The 16007-nt window shown below is 42.4% G+C and overlaps 1 protein-coding gene across 10 annotated transcripts in view; it reads left to right on the forward strand.

Moving 5' to 3' along the window:
* The window catches only part of TPK1 (thiamin pyrophosphokinase 1), a 448208-nt gene that overhangs the window by 399183 nt on the left and 33018 nt on the right, over positions 1–16007 (forward strand). The window contains exon 9 of one of the 10 annotated variants that reach the window (XM_081165248.1): positions 1136–1197. The exons of the other annotated variants lie outside the window; for them this stretch is intronic. Within the exon in view, the coding sequence (XP_081021374.1) occupies positions 1136–1182 (47 nt within the window). The 3' untranslated portion in view covers positions 1183–1197. Of the gene's footprint in view, positions 1–1135; positions 1198–16007 lie in introns of those variants that run through there. 10 annotated transcript variants of the gene reach the window in all.

Consider the following 16007-nt stretch of genomic DNA (forward strand, 5'->3'; position numbering starts at 1 on the left):
CAGGACTGTTGCTTCATGTGCCTTTGCAACATGCTCTAAGACAGACAGTGGTATTAAGGATAATAATGTAACCTTATGCTGCGTCGCGTCGTGTGGGATACCTGGGACACCACCCTTTTTGGCCCTTAGGCATTGCCATAGGAGTTTCCACTGAGTAGTTTGGGGTGAAATGGAGGATACTCTGAAGCAAGCTGACGACCGGGAGAAGAAACAGAGAAATCAAGGAGATTGCAGAAAGGATGGAAGTAAAAAGAAACCATGCAGAGAAGCTTATGGAGGACAGAGCAGCCACTGTCTTCTACAGTCACACAGCAGGCTTACTGACACCTGCCTCCCAGGACCATCTGAGTCAGAGCAGGTCTGAGAGACTCTGGGTGCCATTGTTTGTTTGTTTGTTTGTTTGTTTGTTTGTTTATAAGTGTGTAAGCAGCCTTGTACCCAGCATTGCTTAGGATTTCCAAGAAACCAAAAAAGCAGTGCAGTTTTGAAAGGTTCAGTCCCCCATCTTGATTCAAAATGGCATCCAATTGTATCCAAACATAGACAAAACTTGCTCCTTGATCTCGGGAACAGTTATGCAAAATTTGGTTAAAATAAGTGCAGTTTTCAAAATTTCAGTTCAACATCTTGATTCCAAATGGCGTACAATTGTATCCAAACTTGCTTCTTGATCTCAGGAACCATCAGTCAAATTTTGGTTATGATATCTTAAGAGGTGTCCAGATGCATAGCAAATGGGCAGACAAGCAACTTTCCAAAATATATAGTAGATTTTTTATTTATAAAGCACCAACTCATAAGAAAAACATGTTGGTACAATAAAATCATTAAAATCTATTTTAAAAAACAAAATAATAAAATACAGAGTAAATGGCCAACACTGAATCAAATGAATTCTCTAGAAATGCTTGGCCAAACAATGGGGATTTTCTAGACAAAATGTTACACCCACTAATTTTGGACTCCATCCTCACTTACTGTCTTGCTTAGAAACCTAATGAGAGTGGCATACCAACCTCAGTTGTTCCTCTTGCTTCTTCCCCTCTTTTTCCCTCTCTGTTAAATAAATCCTGACAATCAGTTTTTTCCTATTCTGTTAAGTTTTCCACTGATTCTGTCCCCTAACTTCTTTTAGGAAAGTGGGCTATTTTTGAGGCTCATCTTTCCTCCCTCCTTTGCTGACTTGGAGAAAATCTCAGGGGGAAGCGATGCACGCATTGCAAGTCACTGAGGTTCATATTCAGAGCCAAGGAATTACAGAAGCTTGGTGACATCTTCAGTGTAAATGTCCCCTGAAGTTGGAAAGTATGAAAGCCACTCTGCCTGGAAATTGTTGGCTGGTAGAACAATGTGAGTGTTTGAATCCATGCAGCCCAAACTTATCTCATGGGGCTTCCTAAATAAAAAAATTAAATCCCCTATAATTTTATCCTTGCATTTGCTGCTTTTGACACATTACTAAACCTGCTGCAGATGGCCCCTATTTTGAACAGAAACATAACTATGAAAATATAGTAGGGTTGCCATATTTAAAAAAGTAAAAACCAGGACACCAGAAAGTTGTTGAGCTTTTTATAGGAAGACCCCAAAATTGTTGAGCCTTTTTTAAGGAAACCACTGAAATTGTCAGACAAACCCCAAAGTTTTTTTGATTGACTTGCCAAAAATCCAGGACAAAGTGCCACCTTTCAGAAATTCCCACCCCCATCCCAGATGTCAATTCCGCCTTTGAAATCCCGGTAATATCCGAAAAAATCCAGGTGTATGGCAGCCATAAATATAGTAAATGGGACCAGTTTGTCTGCGGGGAAATCTTCTGCCTCTGTTAGTCACCTTTCTGACAAGTTTCTTCCATGAAATATTATGGAAATCAACTCCTTTAGACAACTGCAGAAGCATGGCCGAAAAGTGTTCATGAAGCCAGGCCAGTAAAAAATTAGCCAGTGTCGAGATGCTCATTTGTCTTACTCTTGCAAATGCATTGCATTGTTTTCATATTGAAAGACCCAAATCAAGCATAATAAATGGATGGTGTCTTGTTATTGAAACCTTTCCAAAAAACAGGTTGTCTAGAGCAATGGCTTGCTGCTTCCCATTAATTTCTTCAAAGGCTCTGAGCCATTCCACATCTCCCACTCTCCAGGGTCCACTGCTAGGTGTAAAATTATGAAATGGGCAGGATACATAAACTGTCAGTTTGCATTTCTTGGTGCAGAAAGTATTGATCTGATGTGTAGAGATCTTTCCTATTCTAATTAATTCAAGAGGGTTCTGGAGGCTTCTCTGTGTGAAAGAAAGAAGCAGGAGGTTCATGGTGTTTGGGTTATTCCTTCAGAGAAGCCGAGTACAGCTGGCTTAAACTGGTTCTCTTATCTCTTCTGTCAAGGTCATGCTGACTATATAAGTGGGGCCAGAAGGAGCCTGGGTTTCACTTTCACTCTCCATCTCTCTTTCCTTCTGGTGTGGTGTTCTGTATTTAGTGTTAAGGTTTAGTCTTATTATAAGTTATTGTAAGTTTATGTTAAGTCTGCTGCAACTGGATTTCTTATGGACTGCGCCAATCCTGAATGTATTGGATTTGTGACCATGATGCTCATTTGCCTTCAGTAGCAGTAAAGCTCTGCTAGATGGAATATAATTGCCTCTGGTCTATTTTTTGAGAATCCTGCAACGTGTTTAAGTTTTTACTCTGCTAAGAAATGTTGGAGTTCTGCTCTGGATAAATATTGAATAGAATTTCCATGTCATAAACACGCCAACCTGCAAGAAAAAGCCATTTCTAGAGTCACAGCATTGTGAGTAGACATGTAAACATCCTTACTACACTGTGACATTATTAATCATAATGTTTTATTGAGCCCTCTTTGGAGAAATGAGACAAGAAACGGTCAAATATTAAATATGAAATTAAATTGCAGTTTAAAGGTAAAATATTTATTTGGCACTCATATGCAAATGGCTGATATGGTTGTTGTCATATTCATATGTAGAAAGAATCTTTGAGAGGCTAATACACTATTACATTTAAACATTTAATACAAAAAATGATAATAAAGCAGAACAATAATAGCCTTGCCTCCCTATGAAGTAAACAACCACGATTCACATTATTCAGTTTTGTGATAGCAATCAAAAACCTTGGTTTCTCAGCCTAGGTCAATGAAGGAATCATTGGAAAAAACCAGGTGCCACATTCCCTCTAGGAAGCGGTTGATTCCAAACTGACATGAAATGAAAAAATAGCAGTATTTCACACTGAAATGCTGCTTCCATATTTTTTCCTTGAGTCTCGAAAGCATTAGGAATGGTAAAGCTGTAGCATTTATGATCCAATAAGCATTTATGATCCAAGATTATTTACCGATTATGAAAAAAATATAATATTATTACTGTAAATTTGATTTCTTACCATTCCTTCACCAGAAGACCCTAAATCAGGTTGCAGTAATTCAAAATTCAATGTTAAAAGCAGTTCAAAACAAACACACACATAAGCTTCCTGACATTTTACAACAACCCTACTTTCCCTCATTCTGGAGAGCCAGTATGCTGTAGCAGATTACATATCTGACTTGGATTGGGACCCCTGTGTTCAAATCCCCATGAAACACACTGCAGGAGAAGGCTGGGAGGAAGAGACAAGGATGTGTGCTTTGAGGAGTACATCTCTCCAGGTACTCTGGCCTGAAGCACCTTCCATATCGAAAGACAATCCTTACTTTATAGATGTAGGATTCCATATTCAGATATTGATTTATTCCATGCAACGTGGCTAAACTCAAGTTAAAATAATAAAATGCAGCGCCTACAGTTTACATCTTTATCAGGTTACAAGGGATACACCACAACAGCATTTAGTCATAGCATGTTTTCCTTGTAAACCAGAAGTGTAAAATCTGGCTTTGGGGGGAAACAAGGCTATTCTATCTAAATATGGAAATGCAGGTACATGACAGCTCCTAAATATTGCTTTTCAATACTGAATTTTCTTTTGGCTAGAACAGAGCAAATGACACTATAAATCTTAAGTGAAAGCCATTAATCTTCAGGGTTTTTTCTACTCGTTTACACTAAGTCTGAGCTGAATATTCCCTTTTAAGAGACCATTCATTCATTAAAAATATTTCTTTTAACAAATATTCATCCACTGTGAAATGGGGCGGGGGGTATTCTTCGTGGGGGAACTTGGCTGCTCACCGCAGCCCAGAGACCACCCTGCTGCTTTGGGAACAAGGCAAATGAGAGCCCTCGTCTTCTTTCCCAAGATCACCCCGAGACTGATGCTCTTAATGATGTCGCATTGAAGGGTTCACTGAGAGTGTCGGCAAGCCTATAGACAGAGGGGACCAACAGAACCATTTTTGGCCAGTGGACCAGATCTTTTCCCTGCCACCCTGTGAGCCAACCTTGTAAGTGGGCAGCACCACCCCATGTGCCAGTCATCTGACACATCGAAGTTGGGTGAGGGAAGGCAGTTTGAAGAGCTTGCTCAGCTCTTTGTGCAGCTTGGCAAACCCCTGACGACCAGCTGCAAATGAAAAGCGCTAGGCATGGGATTTGCAAAGCATTCTGTGTGGTGCTTGCCAAACACCTATCAATCACTCTTTGGGAATCTGTGCACAAAGTGCTTTGCAAAGTGACTTTTCTTTATTGTGCTGTCACTTCGCTAGTTTTTAATTGAGAACAAGCAATCCACTATTTCAGGGTGGGTTCCTGTAAAAATACGATTAAAAATCATACAGCATCTAGCATAGCACATTACAGTTGCTGCAACCGGGATAAAAACCATCAAGTAGGCTGCCAAAACCTTCAGCAATTTTCAAGTGGTCCCTTGTGGTGGTGGGAGTTTGGGAACCACTGTACTATTCTAATTTTTGGTCAGAAGTCACCAATCAAGCCTGCCAAACAAGTCTGGCAAACTTGCTTCACCTTTGGCAGGGGGCAGGTAAAGTGGTTCCCATTTGTCCTGCATTTCCTGACATTTGTCAATGGAACTAGATCAGGGGCGCCCAAACATCTTTTCAAAGAGGGCCAGATTTGATGAAGTGAACAGGCATGAGGGCCGACCAGAGTTGTTGACCTTTTTTAGGATTGAAGTTGTTGAGCTTTGAGCCACAGGGGCCAGATTAAACCGACTGGCAGGCCAGATTTGGCCCCCAAAACAGACTTTGGACGTGCATGAACTAGATAGTCTTTGGGGTCACCACATTTTTGTCACCTACACAGTGGCACAGTTGTGAATGACTGCACAGCCTGACTCTGAGAGTTTCGTACAGGGGGTGAGGATTTGCTTTTCTCTTGGTTTGGAAAGGCTTCCTTGCTGCAGAGCATGTCCCTTTGGGAGGGTGGAGAAGTGCATTAGAGGGTAAAAGCAGCCCAGTTCAGCTTAAGAAGTGGGCAAAGGCATGCACACATCCTCTCCTGAGCAGCATGCACAGTGCTTTGATGCCCTTCCCTTAAAGGAGGAGGACGAGGAGGATGGAAAGGTCATCTGAACTCTGGAGGAAGATTTGGGAAGGCATCCTGGAACTAGTGCAGTGGCCTCGATCGGCCTCGGTTTGTGGCTGATTAGCTGTTTTCCATGTGTAAAGGTCAGAGGGGGCAGGGTTTCTGTTGAGGCAGGGGATTAGCTGTGGGAGGAGCTTATCAGAGTTTGTAGGGCAGCGGCGCGCGCCTAGCGGCGCGCGCAGTTATATCCATCTTTTAGATTTAGGGGAGCTAGTCTCAAACGTTTGTTGGGGAAGACCTAGGTTTTTTGTGTGTGTGTGGGCGAAGTTATTTGTCCTGTCTTCAAGCTTTTTATGATGGAGGACCTCTGTAGCCACCCCCAACAACACGATCTCAAGATGGAAGGGGAGGGAACAGCTGCAGTCGCCTGCGATTCCTGCGCAATGTTTGCCATCTTGCCAAAGGTTGCAGGCAGCTTCACCTGCAGCAATTGCATGTTGATTGCCCTTTTAAAAGACAAAGTCCAGCAACTGGAGGAACGTGTAGCTACGCTCCAAAGAATTAGAGAGCTGGAGCTCTTCTTGGAAGCAACAGAGCACACCGTCCCCACCAAGGAGGAGACAGGGGACTCCCCTGAGAAGGAGGCTAGTTCATCAACACAGGAGCCAGATATATGGAGAAACGTGACTCAAAGAAGTAGGAGGCCCAGGGTTCACTCTGATTGTTTAGAAATACACAATCGCTTTGAGGTCCTCTCCCCTAGCATGGAAGACGAAGAGCAGACTCCATTTGAGGATCTCTCCCTCATTACAGTCGATCAGGTATATGAAGACGAGCAGCAAAGTCAGTCCTCAGGGAATGTGCAGGCGACCTTGGAACGGACAGCTCACGGAAGAACCCCGACCAAACCCAAGAGGAGGCGTGTAGTGGTGATAGGGGATTCCCTACTGAGGGGAACAGAAGCAGTGATCTGTGGGCCTGACAAGATGTCTCGGGAAGTGTGCTGTCTCCCCGGGGCTAAGATCCAAGATGTAACTGAACGACTGCAAGGAATCATAAAACCCACTGACAAATACCCCTTCCTCTTGGTTCATGTGGGAACCAATGACACTGCAAGCAATAGCCTCCAGAAGATCAAAAGAGACTACGAGGCTCTCGGCAGGAAATTGAAGCAACTAAATGCACAAATTGTCATCTCGTCTGTCCTCCCAGTTGAACGACGTGGCCCAGGGAGAGAGGGGAAAATAGTGGAAGTGAACAGCTGGCTTCGCAAATGGTGTAAACAGGAACGGTTTGGATTCTTAGATCACGGACTGCAGTTTCTTGAAGATGGACTTCTGGCAAGTGATGGGCTGCACCTCACAACGGTTGGGAGGAATGTTTTTGCCAAAAATCTCAGAAATCTCATCAGGAGGGCTTTAAACTGACTAATGTGGGGGAGGGAGACAGTGCTCCTGAAGGTAGGAGTCTATCAATTAATGAAGATGATCATCCAAATGTCATAGACCAAAGGGAGCAAACAGCACGCAGACCTAGTGGTGGGAGGAAAAAATCCTTAAATAAGAGACACGGGGGAATGATTAATGGACTTCAATGTCTGTACACTAATGCGCAAAGCATGGGAAATAAACAAGATGAGCTTGAGCTCTTGGTACAGCAAACTAAATATGACATAATAGGCATCACTGAAACCTGGTGGGATAAGTCCCACGATTGGAATGTAATAATGGGGGGATACAATCTATTTCAGAGAAACAGACCAGACAAGAAAGGAGGAGGAGTGGCGTTATATGTCAGGGATGTGTATACCTGTGAAGAGATCCAAGATTTAGAACCTCAAAGCCAATGTGAGAGCATTTGGGTCAAAATTAAGGGAGAGAAGAATAACAGAGACCTCATTGTGGGAGTTTACTATAGATCCCCAAGCCAAACGGAGGACATAGATGATGCCTTCCTGGAACAGATGGCCAAGCATGCAAAAGGAAGGGAGATAGTAGTAATGGGGGACTTCAATTACCCGGATATTTGTTGGACGTCAAACTCAGCCAAGAGCATAAGGTCAAACAGATTCCTCACTGGCCTTGCAGACAACTTCATTGTCCAGAAAGTGGGAGAAGCAACAAGAGGAACAGCCATTTTAGATCTGGTCCTAACCAATGTTGATGACCTGGTTAGTGGGGTAGAAGTGGAAGGATCATTAGGCGCGAGTGATCATGCTCTTCTGAAGTTTATTATACAGCGGAAAGGAGCAGCCAAGCATACTAGGACTCAATTTCTTGACTTTAAGAAAGCCGACTTCATAAAACTTAGGGAAGTGCTGGGTGAGATCCCATGGACAGCAATACTAAAAGGAAAGGGAGTTCATGATGGCTGGGAGTTTGTTAAGAGGGAGATAGTAAAAGCACAACGTCAGGCAATACCAATGAGACGGAAACATGGAAGGTGCCTAAAGAAGCCAGGGTGGCTATCTAAAGAACTTTTAACTGAATTAAGATTAAAAAAGGATGTGTACAAAAAATGGAAAAGGGGGGAAACCACCAAAGAGGAATTCAAACAAATAGCCAGCACGTGTAGACACAAAGTCAGAAAAGCTAAAGCACAGAATGAACTCAGGCTTGCTAGAGAGGTTAAAAGCAACAAAAAAGGCTTTTATGGGTATGTTCGTAGCAAAAGGAAGAACAAAGAAACAGTGGGGTCACTCAGAGGAGAAGATGGTGAAATGCAAACAGGGGACACAGAAAGGGCTGAACTCCTCAATGCCTTCTTTGCCTCAGTCTTCTCCGATAAAGAAAACAATGCCCGACCTGAAGAATTTGGAGCAAATGATTCAGCAAAGGAAACACAGCCCAGAATAACTAAGGAGACAGTACAAGAATATTTGGCTAGTTTAGATGTATTCAAGTCTCCAGGGCCAGATGAACTGCATCCAAGAGTATTAAAAGAACTGGCAGATGTGATCTCAGAACCACTGGCAGTCATCTTCGAGAAATCCTGGAGAACAGGCGAAGTCCCGGCAGACTGGAGGAGGGCAAATGTTGTCCCTATTTTCAAAAAGGGGAAAAGAGAGGACCCAAATAATTACCGCCCAGTCAGTCTGACATCAATAGCAGGGAAGATTCTGGAGCAGATCATTAAGCAAACAGTCTGTGAGCACCTAGAAAGGAATGCTGTGATCACCAATAGTCAGCATGGATTTCTGAAAAATAAGTCATGTCAGACTAACCTGATCTCATTTTTTGACAGAATTACAAGCCTGGTAGATGAAGGGAACTCAGTGGATATAGCCTACCTTGATTTCAGTAAGGCATTTGACAAGGTGCCCCATGATATTCTTGTAAAGAAGCTGGTAAAATGCGGTCTTGACTCTGCTACCACTCAGTGGATTTGTAACTGGCTGACTGACCGAACCCAAAGGGTGCTCATCAATGGTTCCTCTTCATCCTGGAGAAGAGTGACTAGTGGGGTGCCACAGGGTTCTGTCTTGGGCCCGGTCTTATTTAACATCTTTATCAACGACTTGGATGATGGACTCAAGGGCATCCTGATCAAATTTGCAGATGACACCAAACTGGGAGGGGTGGCTAACACCCCAGAGGACAGGATCACACTTCAAAACGACCTTGACAGATTAGAGAACTGGGCAAAAACAAACAAAATGAATTTTAACAGGGAGAAATGTAAAGTATTGCACTTGGGCAAAAAAAATGAGAGGCACAAATACAAGATGGGTGACACCTGGCTTGAGAGCAGTACATGTGAAAAGGATCTAGGAGTCTTGGTTGACCACAAACTTGACATGAGCCAACAGTGTGACGCGGCAGCTAAAAAAGCCAATGCAATTCTGGGCTGCATCAATAGGAGTATAGCATCTAGATCAAGGGAAGTAATAGTGCCACTGTATTCTGCTCTGGTCAGACCACACCTGGAGTACTGTGTCCAGTTCTGGGCACCACAATTCAAGAAGGACACTGACAAACTGGAACGTGTCCAGAGGAGGGCAACCAAAATGGTCAAAGGCCTGGAAACGATGCCTTATGAGGAACGGCTAAGGGAGCTGGGCATGTTTAGCCTGGAGAAGAGGAGGTTAAGGGGTGATATGATAGCCATGTTCAAATATATAAAAGGATGTCACATAGAGGAGGGAGAAAGGTTGTTTTCTGCTGCTCCAGAGAAGCGGACACGGAGCAATGGATCCAAACTACAAGAAAGAAGATTCCACCTAAACATTAGGAAGAACTTCCTGACAGTAAGAGCTGTTCGACAGTGGAATTTGCTGCCAAGGAGTGTGGTGGAGTCTCCTACTTTGGAGGTCTTTAAGCAGAGGCTTGACAACCATATGTCAGGAGTGCTCTGATGGTGTTTCCTGCTTGGCAGGGGGTTGGACTCGATGGCCCTTGTGGTCTCTTCCAACTCTATGATTCTATGATTCTATGATTCTATGATCCAGAAGGTCCCCTCTTGCATTATGTGGTATCTCTCCTGATTGGCTTTCTGCTCAAGGGCTCTGTTTGTGAGGCAATTTTCTAATCAGCTGCATGAACATTCATCAAAGGGAAGGCTTCTAATTTTGAAGCAGAACAGCTGGAAATCAGGCACATAAGGAATGTTGATAAAGCTGATATTTGAAAAGAAGCAGAAGTTTGACAGAGGGGAAAAAATAAGATATTCATTGTACATAGCAAAGGTACGTTGTCAAAAATGCCATTCACGCATTATTTATCAAAAGGTTTTTCCACATCTTGATTATGCCCTTATTATCACATTGTAGTCCCTAATCAAACGCTGTTTTCTGAATGTGAGTCAGTTGTCCTTTTATTCCATAGTTAACAGCTCTGAAATTTGCTAGCAATTACCTTCAAATTAAAAACTCCTGTTTGCAAAGTATTGCTCTATTTGTAATCATCATTCTATTTCACAGCAATCATAAATTAAATTATCTGGTATTCCAGATAGACACCTCAAATCCTTACCATTCCCCCCTACATTTTCAGATAAGGTTCCGCGCCCCCCCTCACAAATTTAAATCTTAGGGGTGAGTTATGTATGTTTTTGGTATAGTTTCATTGTAATGTAGGGTGGATGTACACATGGGGGGAAGCTATAAATAAGTCAGAAATTAAATCATTGTATCAAAAGAAAAATGCTTTGGAAAAACGCAAATACATTTTTTTTGCTCTCCAGTGCCATCTGGTGTTGCATGTTTATAACACTTTCAAAATGCTGTTTTTCTACTAACGTAGTTCCTTCCTCTAAAAATTATATGGAGGGAATAGATTCAGGACAGACAAAAGGATGTCATTCATTCCTTGGCCAAGAAATGTGATGTTGAGTAAGCTTAGGTGGCTTTTTAAAAAATTAGACAAATTTGTAGAGGATAAGTCTGTCAACAGCTATTAGCCATGATGTTTTTAGTGGTGCCCTTAGCATATATACCCCTCAGTACCACATACTGGACAACAGAGGAAGGTTTTCACCTTCTTGTAAGCAGGTCCGAGAGGGAGTAGCCACGCAGTAATTGCTGCTCTCCAGCCAACAGAAGGGACCTGGCTGTCTCTTGACTCCCTCTGGTGCAGAGGAGGAAGATCTGCTGCTTTACCTTTGAGTAAATTGTTATTTTGTCCATACAGATGCAGCAGTAGCCTTCCACATGTGATTCCCTCCCTGAATAAAGAGTGACACAACCAGGTTCTTGTGTTTCTTATCCAGAGGCAACCACCAATCCCTCTGATCAAGCCCTCTTCCTTCTCTCCTTCTCTGTGGATTAAATGATCAGCACTGTAAGATTAGGTCTCTCTGTTACTTCCGTAGAGACCTGACATCCCCAATGCGGACACTATGGGGCCCACCAAGTCCTTCTGCCCTCCCCTTTTTTTAATCTTTATTTTAAAATGAGTGGCTGTTGGGCTAGGTAGGGGGGTCTGCTTATTTTGTTCATGTTTCAGTTAGTTTGGGGTGTATGTTGTTGAAGGAGCAGGGCTGAGCACCAGTTTTTCTTTGCCAGAGTTAAGTGTGAAACAGGACATCAAAGAACATTATATGGTGCAAGGCTATACACGCATGGCAGTGTTACTTTATATTCAATACTTAGCCTAATAGGTCCTGCCATAAAGTGTCATGTGTTGTTGGAGGAGCTGCTGCATTTTATGAGTTAGAAAGCCAAACCACTTCTCTCCAAAGTCGTTGGCCAAACCTTTTTCCCCTGGTCCCATATGTTTTTCTGAAATAGTCAAGGCTCTGTGACCACCCCATTCCCTAAGGATTAAATAACTAGACATTGCACCGCATACTGGCTTTATGGGATCACAACTTTATTGGTTACAGATGTGAAACTTCTGCCAATGGCATTGGGACAAGTAGCTGCATAAAACACTCCAGCCCATCTGCTGGCAGTGACATTAAGGGCAAAGGGAAACCAGGGAAACCAGAAGGGATGCCGTATGACCCACATCAAATCTGGGCATCCCCTAAGTGGTTCCCATTGGAAATGGCCATGGCCTCCATCTGGACCGGACAGGAGACACTCTTCTTGGATCCTTTTAACAGGATACCCTTACCCATGGAGGGGCAGGCAGGGGCTACAAACTCTCCTCCAATCTAAGTTTACCCAATGCCTATCCGCCTTTCAAAGTTGTGAGAATTGCTATGAGGTAGGCGAAAGCCAGCTGGCTGGTGCCAATTTGCCAGGTGTAAAAATTCCTGCCCAGCCCCGAAATATGGCGGCATTGCAAACCGTCCACAAAAGCCCTAAGCTAAGGGAGGGAGGGTGGGAGAACCAGTGTGGCAAAAAGAGGCTGAGTGGCCAGGCAGGCCTGGAATTTATCCTGGCCCTGGGCACGGGACCCAGCTCTGCCATTGGACTGTTGGTCCTACGCCCAGGGGAACTCCCTCAAATAATAAGGTCTAATAAGGTAGTTCTTGGGTTTGCTTTTTCATGTAAAACAGCCATGTAGAAAATAGTTCTGCCTTCCATTTTCTTTATATGCATGGCTACATTACAATCAGACTTCTCAACTTCTCCAAAGAACGGCCAAAAACTGCTTTTGTGTAATGACTTCCAAGTTTGTGCCAAGCACAATATTCTGTTCATCAAAAGGCCTCTCTCTCTCTCTGTCTCTTGGATGTTGTCCTGGATGCTTGAGCTGAGATTCCTGCATTGCAGGGGGCTGAACTAGATGACCCTTGGGGTTCCTTGCAACTCTACCATTCTATGATTTTATTATTCTTTCTCTTTCATTTTATTTTAGAAAAATTATGTGCAGCACCACTACATGCCTGGTATTAACAATAGGCAATTAGTGATGAAATCACCAATTACTGGTAGCTTTCCAGTGTTGTTTTCAGAAGCTTAATAATGTGAAATGATCTGTGATTCTGAGTGAGCATTCTTTACATATTGTGTTAGATGCTCTATTTAGATTAGTTTTCACTGCCTATAAGACTTCTGGGGGAAGAAACCCCCATAGTTTGACATACACTGCCATCTACAGAAAAAGCTGTGCAGGCCGTATAGTATGTCTGCTACTTTTACTACACTACAAGTGACATCTGTGGTCACAGTGTGTGATGAACCTGCACAGTCAGAACATTTATCAGCTGCATCGTCATGGTCAATAAATGCTAAATTAGAATCTATAAAGTGTGTTTGTCAGTGTACCCATGCTCACTGTGGAGCTATTTCTATACTGTTGGGAACCAGAATGAAAATCATTAATTGTTTCAGTGCACCCCGAGGCCTGACCTTACAGCTGTAATGATGTGTTTAATTGTAAACCTATCCCCTTTATGGAGGAAGGTCTGGCTATGCTGCCTGCATCGCTTAGGGCCGACATCATTCCTGAGCAGCTAGGAGCATGCTTTCATGGAGGGGTGCTTTCCATCTTGGGCGTGCTGGCAGGGGAGGGAGCGGTAGAGGGCAAGTCTTCTTGAAGAGAAGCTTCTTTACTGCAGTGATATCCCACTTTCCTCCAGGAGCTCAAGGCAGCATCCATGCTCTCTTCCCCCATCCCCCTAATTTTCTTCTGGGTACAATCCTGTGAGGTAGTTATGCTGAGAAATAAATGACTGATCCAAGGTCACTCAGTGAGCTTCATGGCTGAGTGAAGGTTTGAACCTGGGGGGCCACAGTACTCAAAGCCAGATGACCACCAGCAGTCCCAAAGCTCCATTCAGTTGGTCCACAGTGTTGGGATTTCTGGCAGCGCATCCATCACATTAAATATTCATGTTGATGTTAATTGTATTTTATTGCTTGTTTTATTTTTATATTGTAATTATAAAAATGCCATATATAAGAAATCAGAAAAGCAGTAAAAAGACAATTAAAATGAAAAAGCATCTAGCACAGCACATTACAATTGGTACAACAGGCAGAAAAATAATTAAGTGGCCTGCTAAGACTCAACAATTTTCAAGTGGTCCATGGGGGGGGGGGCAGGAGCTTGGGGGCCTCTGCTCTGACTGCTGCATCACTAAGCCCACCGTCACAAATCCATGTCTTGAAAGGTCTGTGTACTTCTTCAGTGACATTTATTTTTTGCAGCTCTACAATTTCTTTGTTTGGGTAAATTGCATCTGAAGAGCTTCCAAATCCCCCCTTTTCTTTGGTTTTTATTTCCTAATCAGTGGTGTTGGGCAGTTGGGATTAACAATATATACTTTGCAGGAGCTCATTTGCATATTACCCAAATAGGCTGTGTGCAGATTGAGCTGCTAGATTACTATAGAACTCTCTCACAGCTGTTCTGAATAACTGCGATAACTTTAAAGCATCAGTTATTGTTACCTATAGAAGTTTGGGTATTTTCTCTAGTTTTAACGCACCAGGATGTCTAAATATCTGGCCCTAGCTCCAAAGTTGGTGGGAACTGTGGGCAGTTTCCCAGAGACATTGATGCAGGACCCCAAGATGCTCTTAGCTCCCTTCCCACCGCCAAGTTTCTTCAGCGGCACTGGCTAATACGAAGCTCCTGAATATAGTGCATTTTCCTTTGAAATAGACAACTTGCTGGTGAATGAAGCCCATAGGCTTCCGTCTTTGCCAGCTGACTGTCAACATTTGGTCTTTCTGCCCACACTGAGTTGCTGAGAAGATATTGGTAATATTGGTAGTTCCAGTTAAAATGGATTGATGATGATGAGCTGTCTTTTTTGTTGCTGAGTCTGCGCTTTTGTGATATTCTTAATCAAAATTAAACCTGAAAGGGGACACAATTAAGTATGAAGTGCAGCAGTGTTTTAGGATAATTAGGTTGTGGTAATCACCAGCATTTTGATTTTTTTATTAAAGTAGTTTGGAACTACTTAAGCATGGCAGTTCCTGTAGCCTGAGATTAGATAAATGGATGCAAATGGGAATTGTAACTGATGAGTGATTGATGATGGCTCTATATGTTTGATACTGTAGACCCTTGTAAATGATTCCTTCCCCATGGAGGACAGAAACCCGTAGGCAAAAATTGGAATGTGAAGCACAATCCCTTTAACAGCATACAGGGTATGGAATGCAGCCTGGGAATATTCTCAGGGAGAATCACGATTAATTGATTAAGTCAAGGTGTTCGGCACCACATCACATCAAGATAAGTGTTCAACCCCAGAGGAGCTTGGAAATCAGGTGACTTTTGAAAATTCAGGACAGAGAGATTATTAAACTCTGCTGAATTTAATAACCTTTATGTACTTAGTGTCTGATAGTCATCTTACCTATATATCTGGAAAATCTGCCTAGTGCAGAGAGAAGGAGAACTTAAGATTCACAGGATATATTCAGGTCATTCCACATCAAATCAACACAAAAAACAAGCGTTTTGTCACACACCATCTCCGTTTTGGATGAAACTTGGTGTACACCCTTCCCTTATGGTTGAAAGAAACCCCCTTGAATTTTCCCCCTCTATCTCAAATGGTTTTAATTTTATAGCACTTTGAAGTTTCGTTAATCTGTGTTGTTTGTCCCTCTTGAGACCCTTGAGATACCCTTGTGTACATTTTATTTTTTTTCCTCCATAACCAATGATCAGATCTCTTTGAAATTTTACACAGAGCTCAATAAAATGACGAGGATTTCAGAAAAAATACATCAGCACTCAAAAGATTGTATAAATCCCTAAAAAAAAATTATAAATGCACTTGTAGCCTAGTTTTTTGGGTTGAAAAACGTGTGTACATGATGTGACCAAAAGATTCGATGATGAAAATTATTGCAAAGAGATGCTTTTTCTCAACAAAGAATGAAATTTATAGTTGAAAATTTTGTTTTTTGGACATCATGGGGGGGGGGGGAATGGCTACTGGGTAGCCATTTTGTACAATTTTCCTACAATCCATAGCTGTAATAGGAAAAAAAATAATGAAACAAAGTTGTTCATCTTAAAAATTAAAATAATATTGGTTATTTTAGGGGGGGTTTCAAAAGTTCAGACTTGTTTTAATTTTGGAATATTTGAATTTGAAGTTATGAAAATTGGCTATCGGGAATAAAAAGAAAAGAAAAAAGAATTTACAGTCAGTAGAGCATTAAACGCTGACATGTAAGTAAATAAGACCTAGCAAGAAATATA

Source organism: Podarcis bocagei (assembly GCF_964188305.1).
Source record: "Podarcis bocagei genome assembly, chromosome: 12".
Lineage (NCBI taxonomy): Eukaryota > Metazoa > Chordata > Lepidosauria > Squamata > Lacertidae > Podarcis > Podarcis bocagei.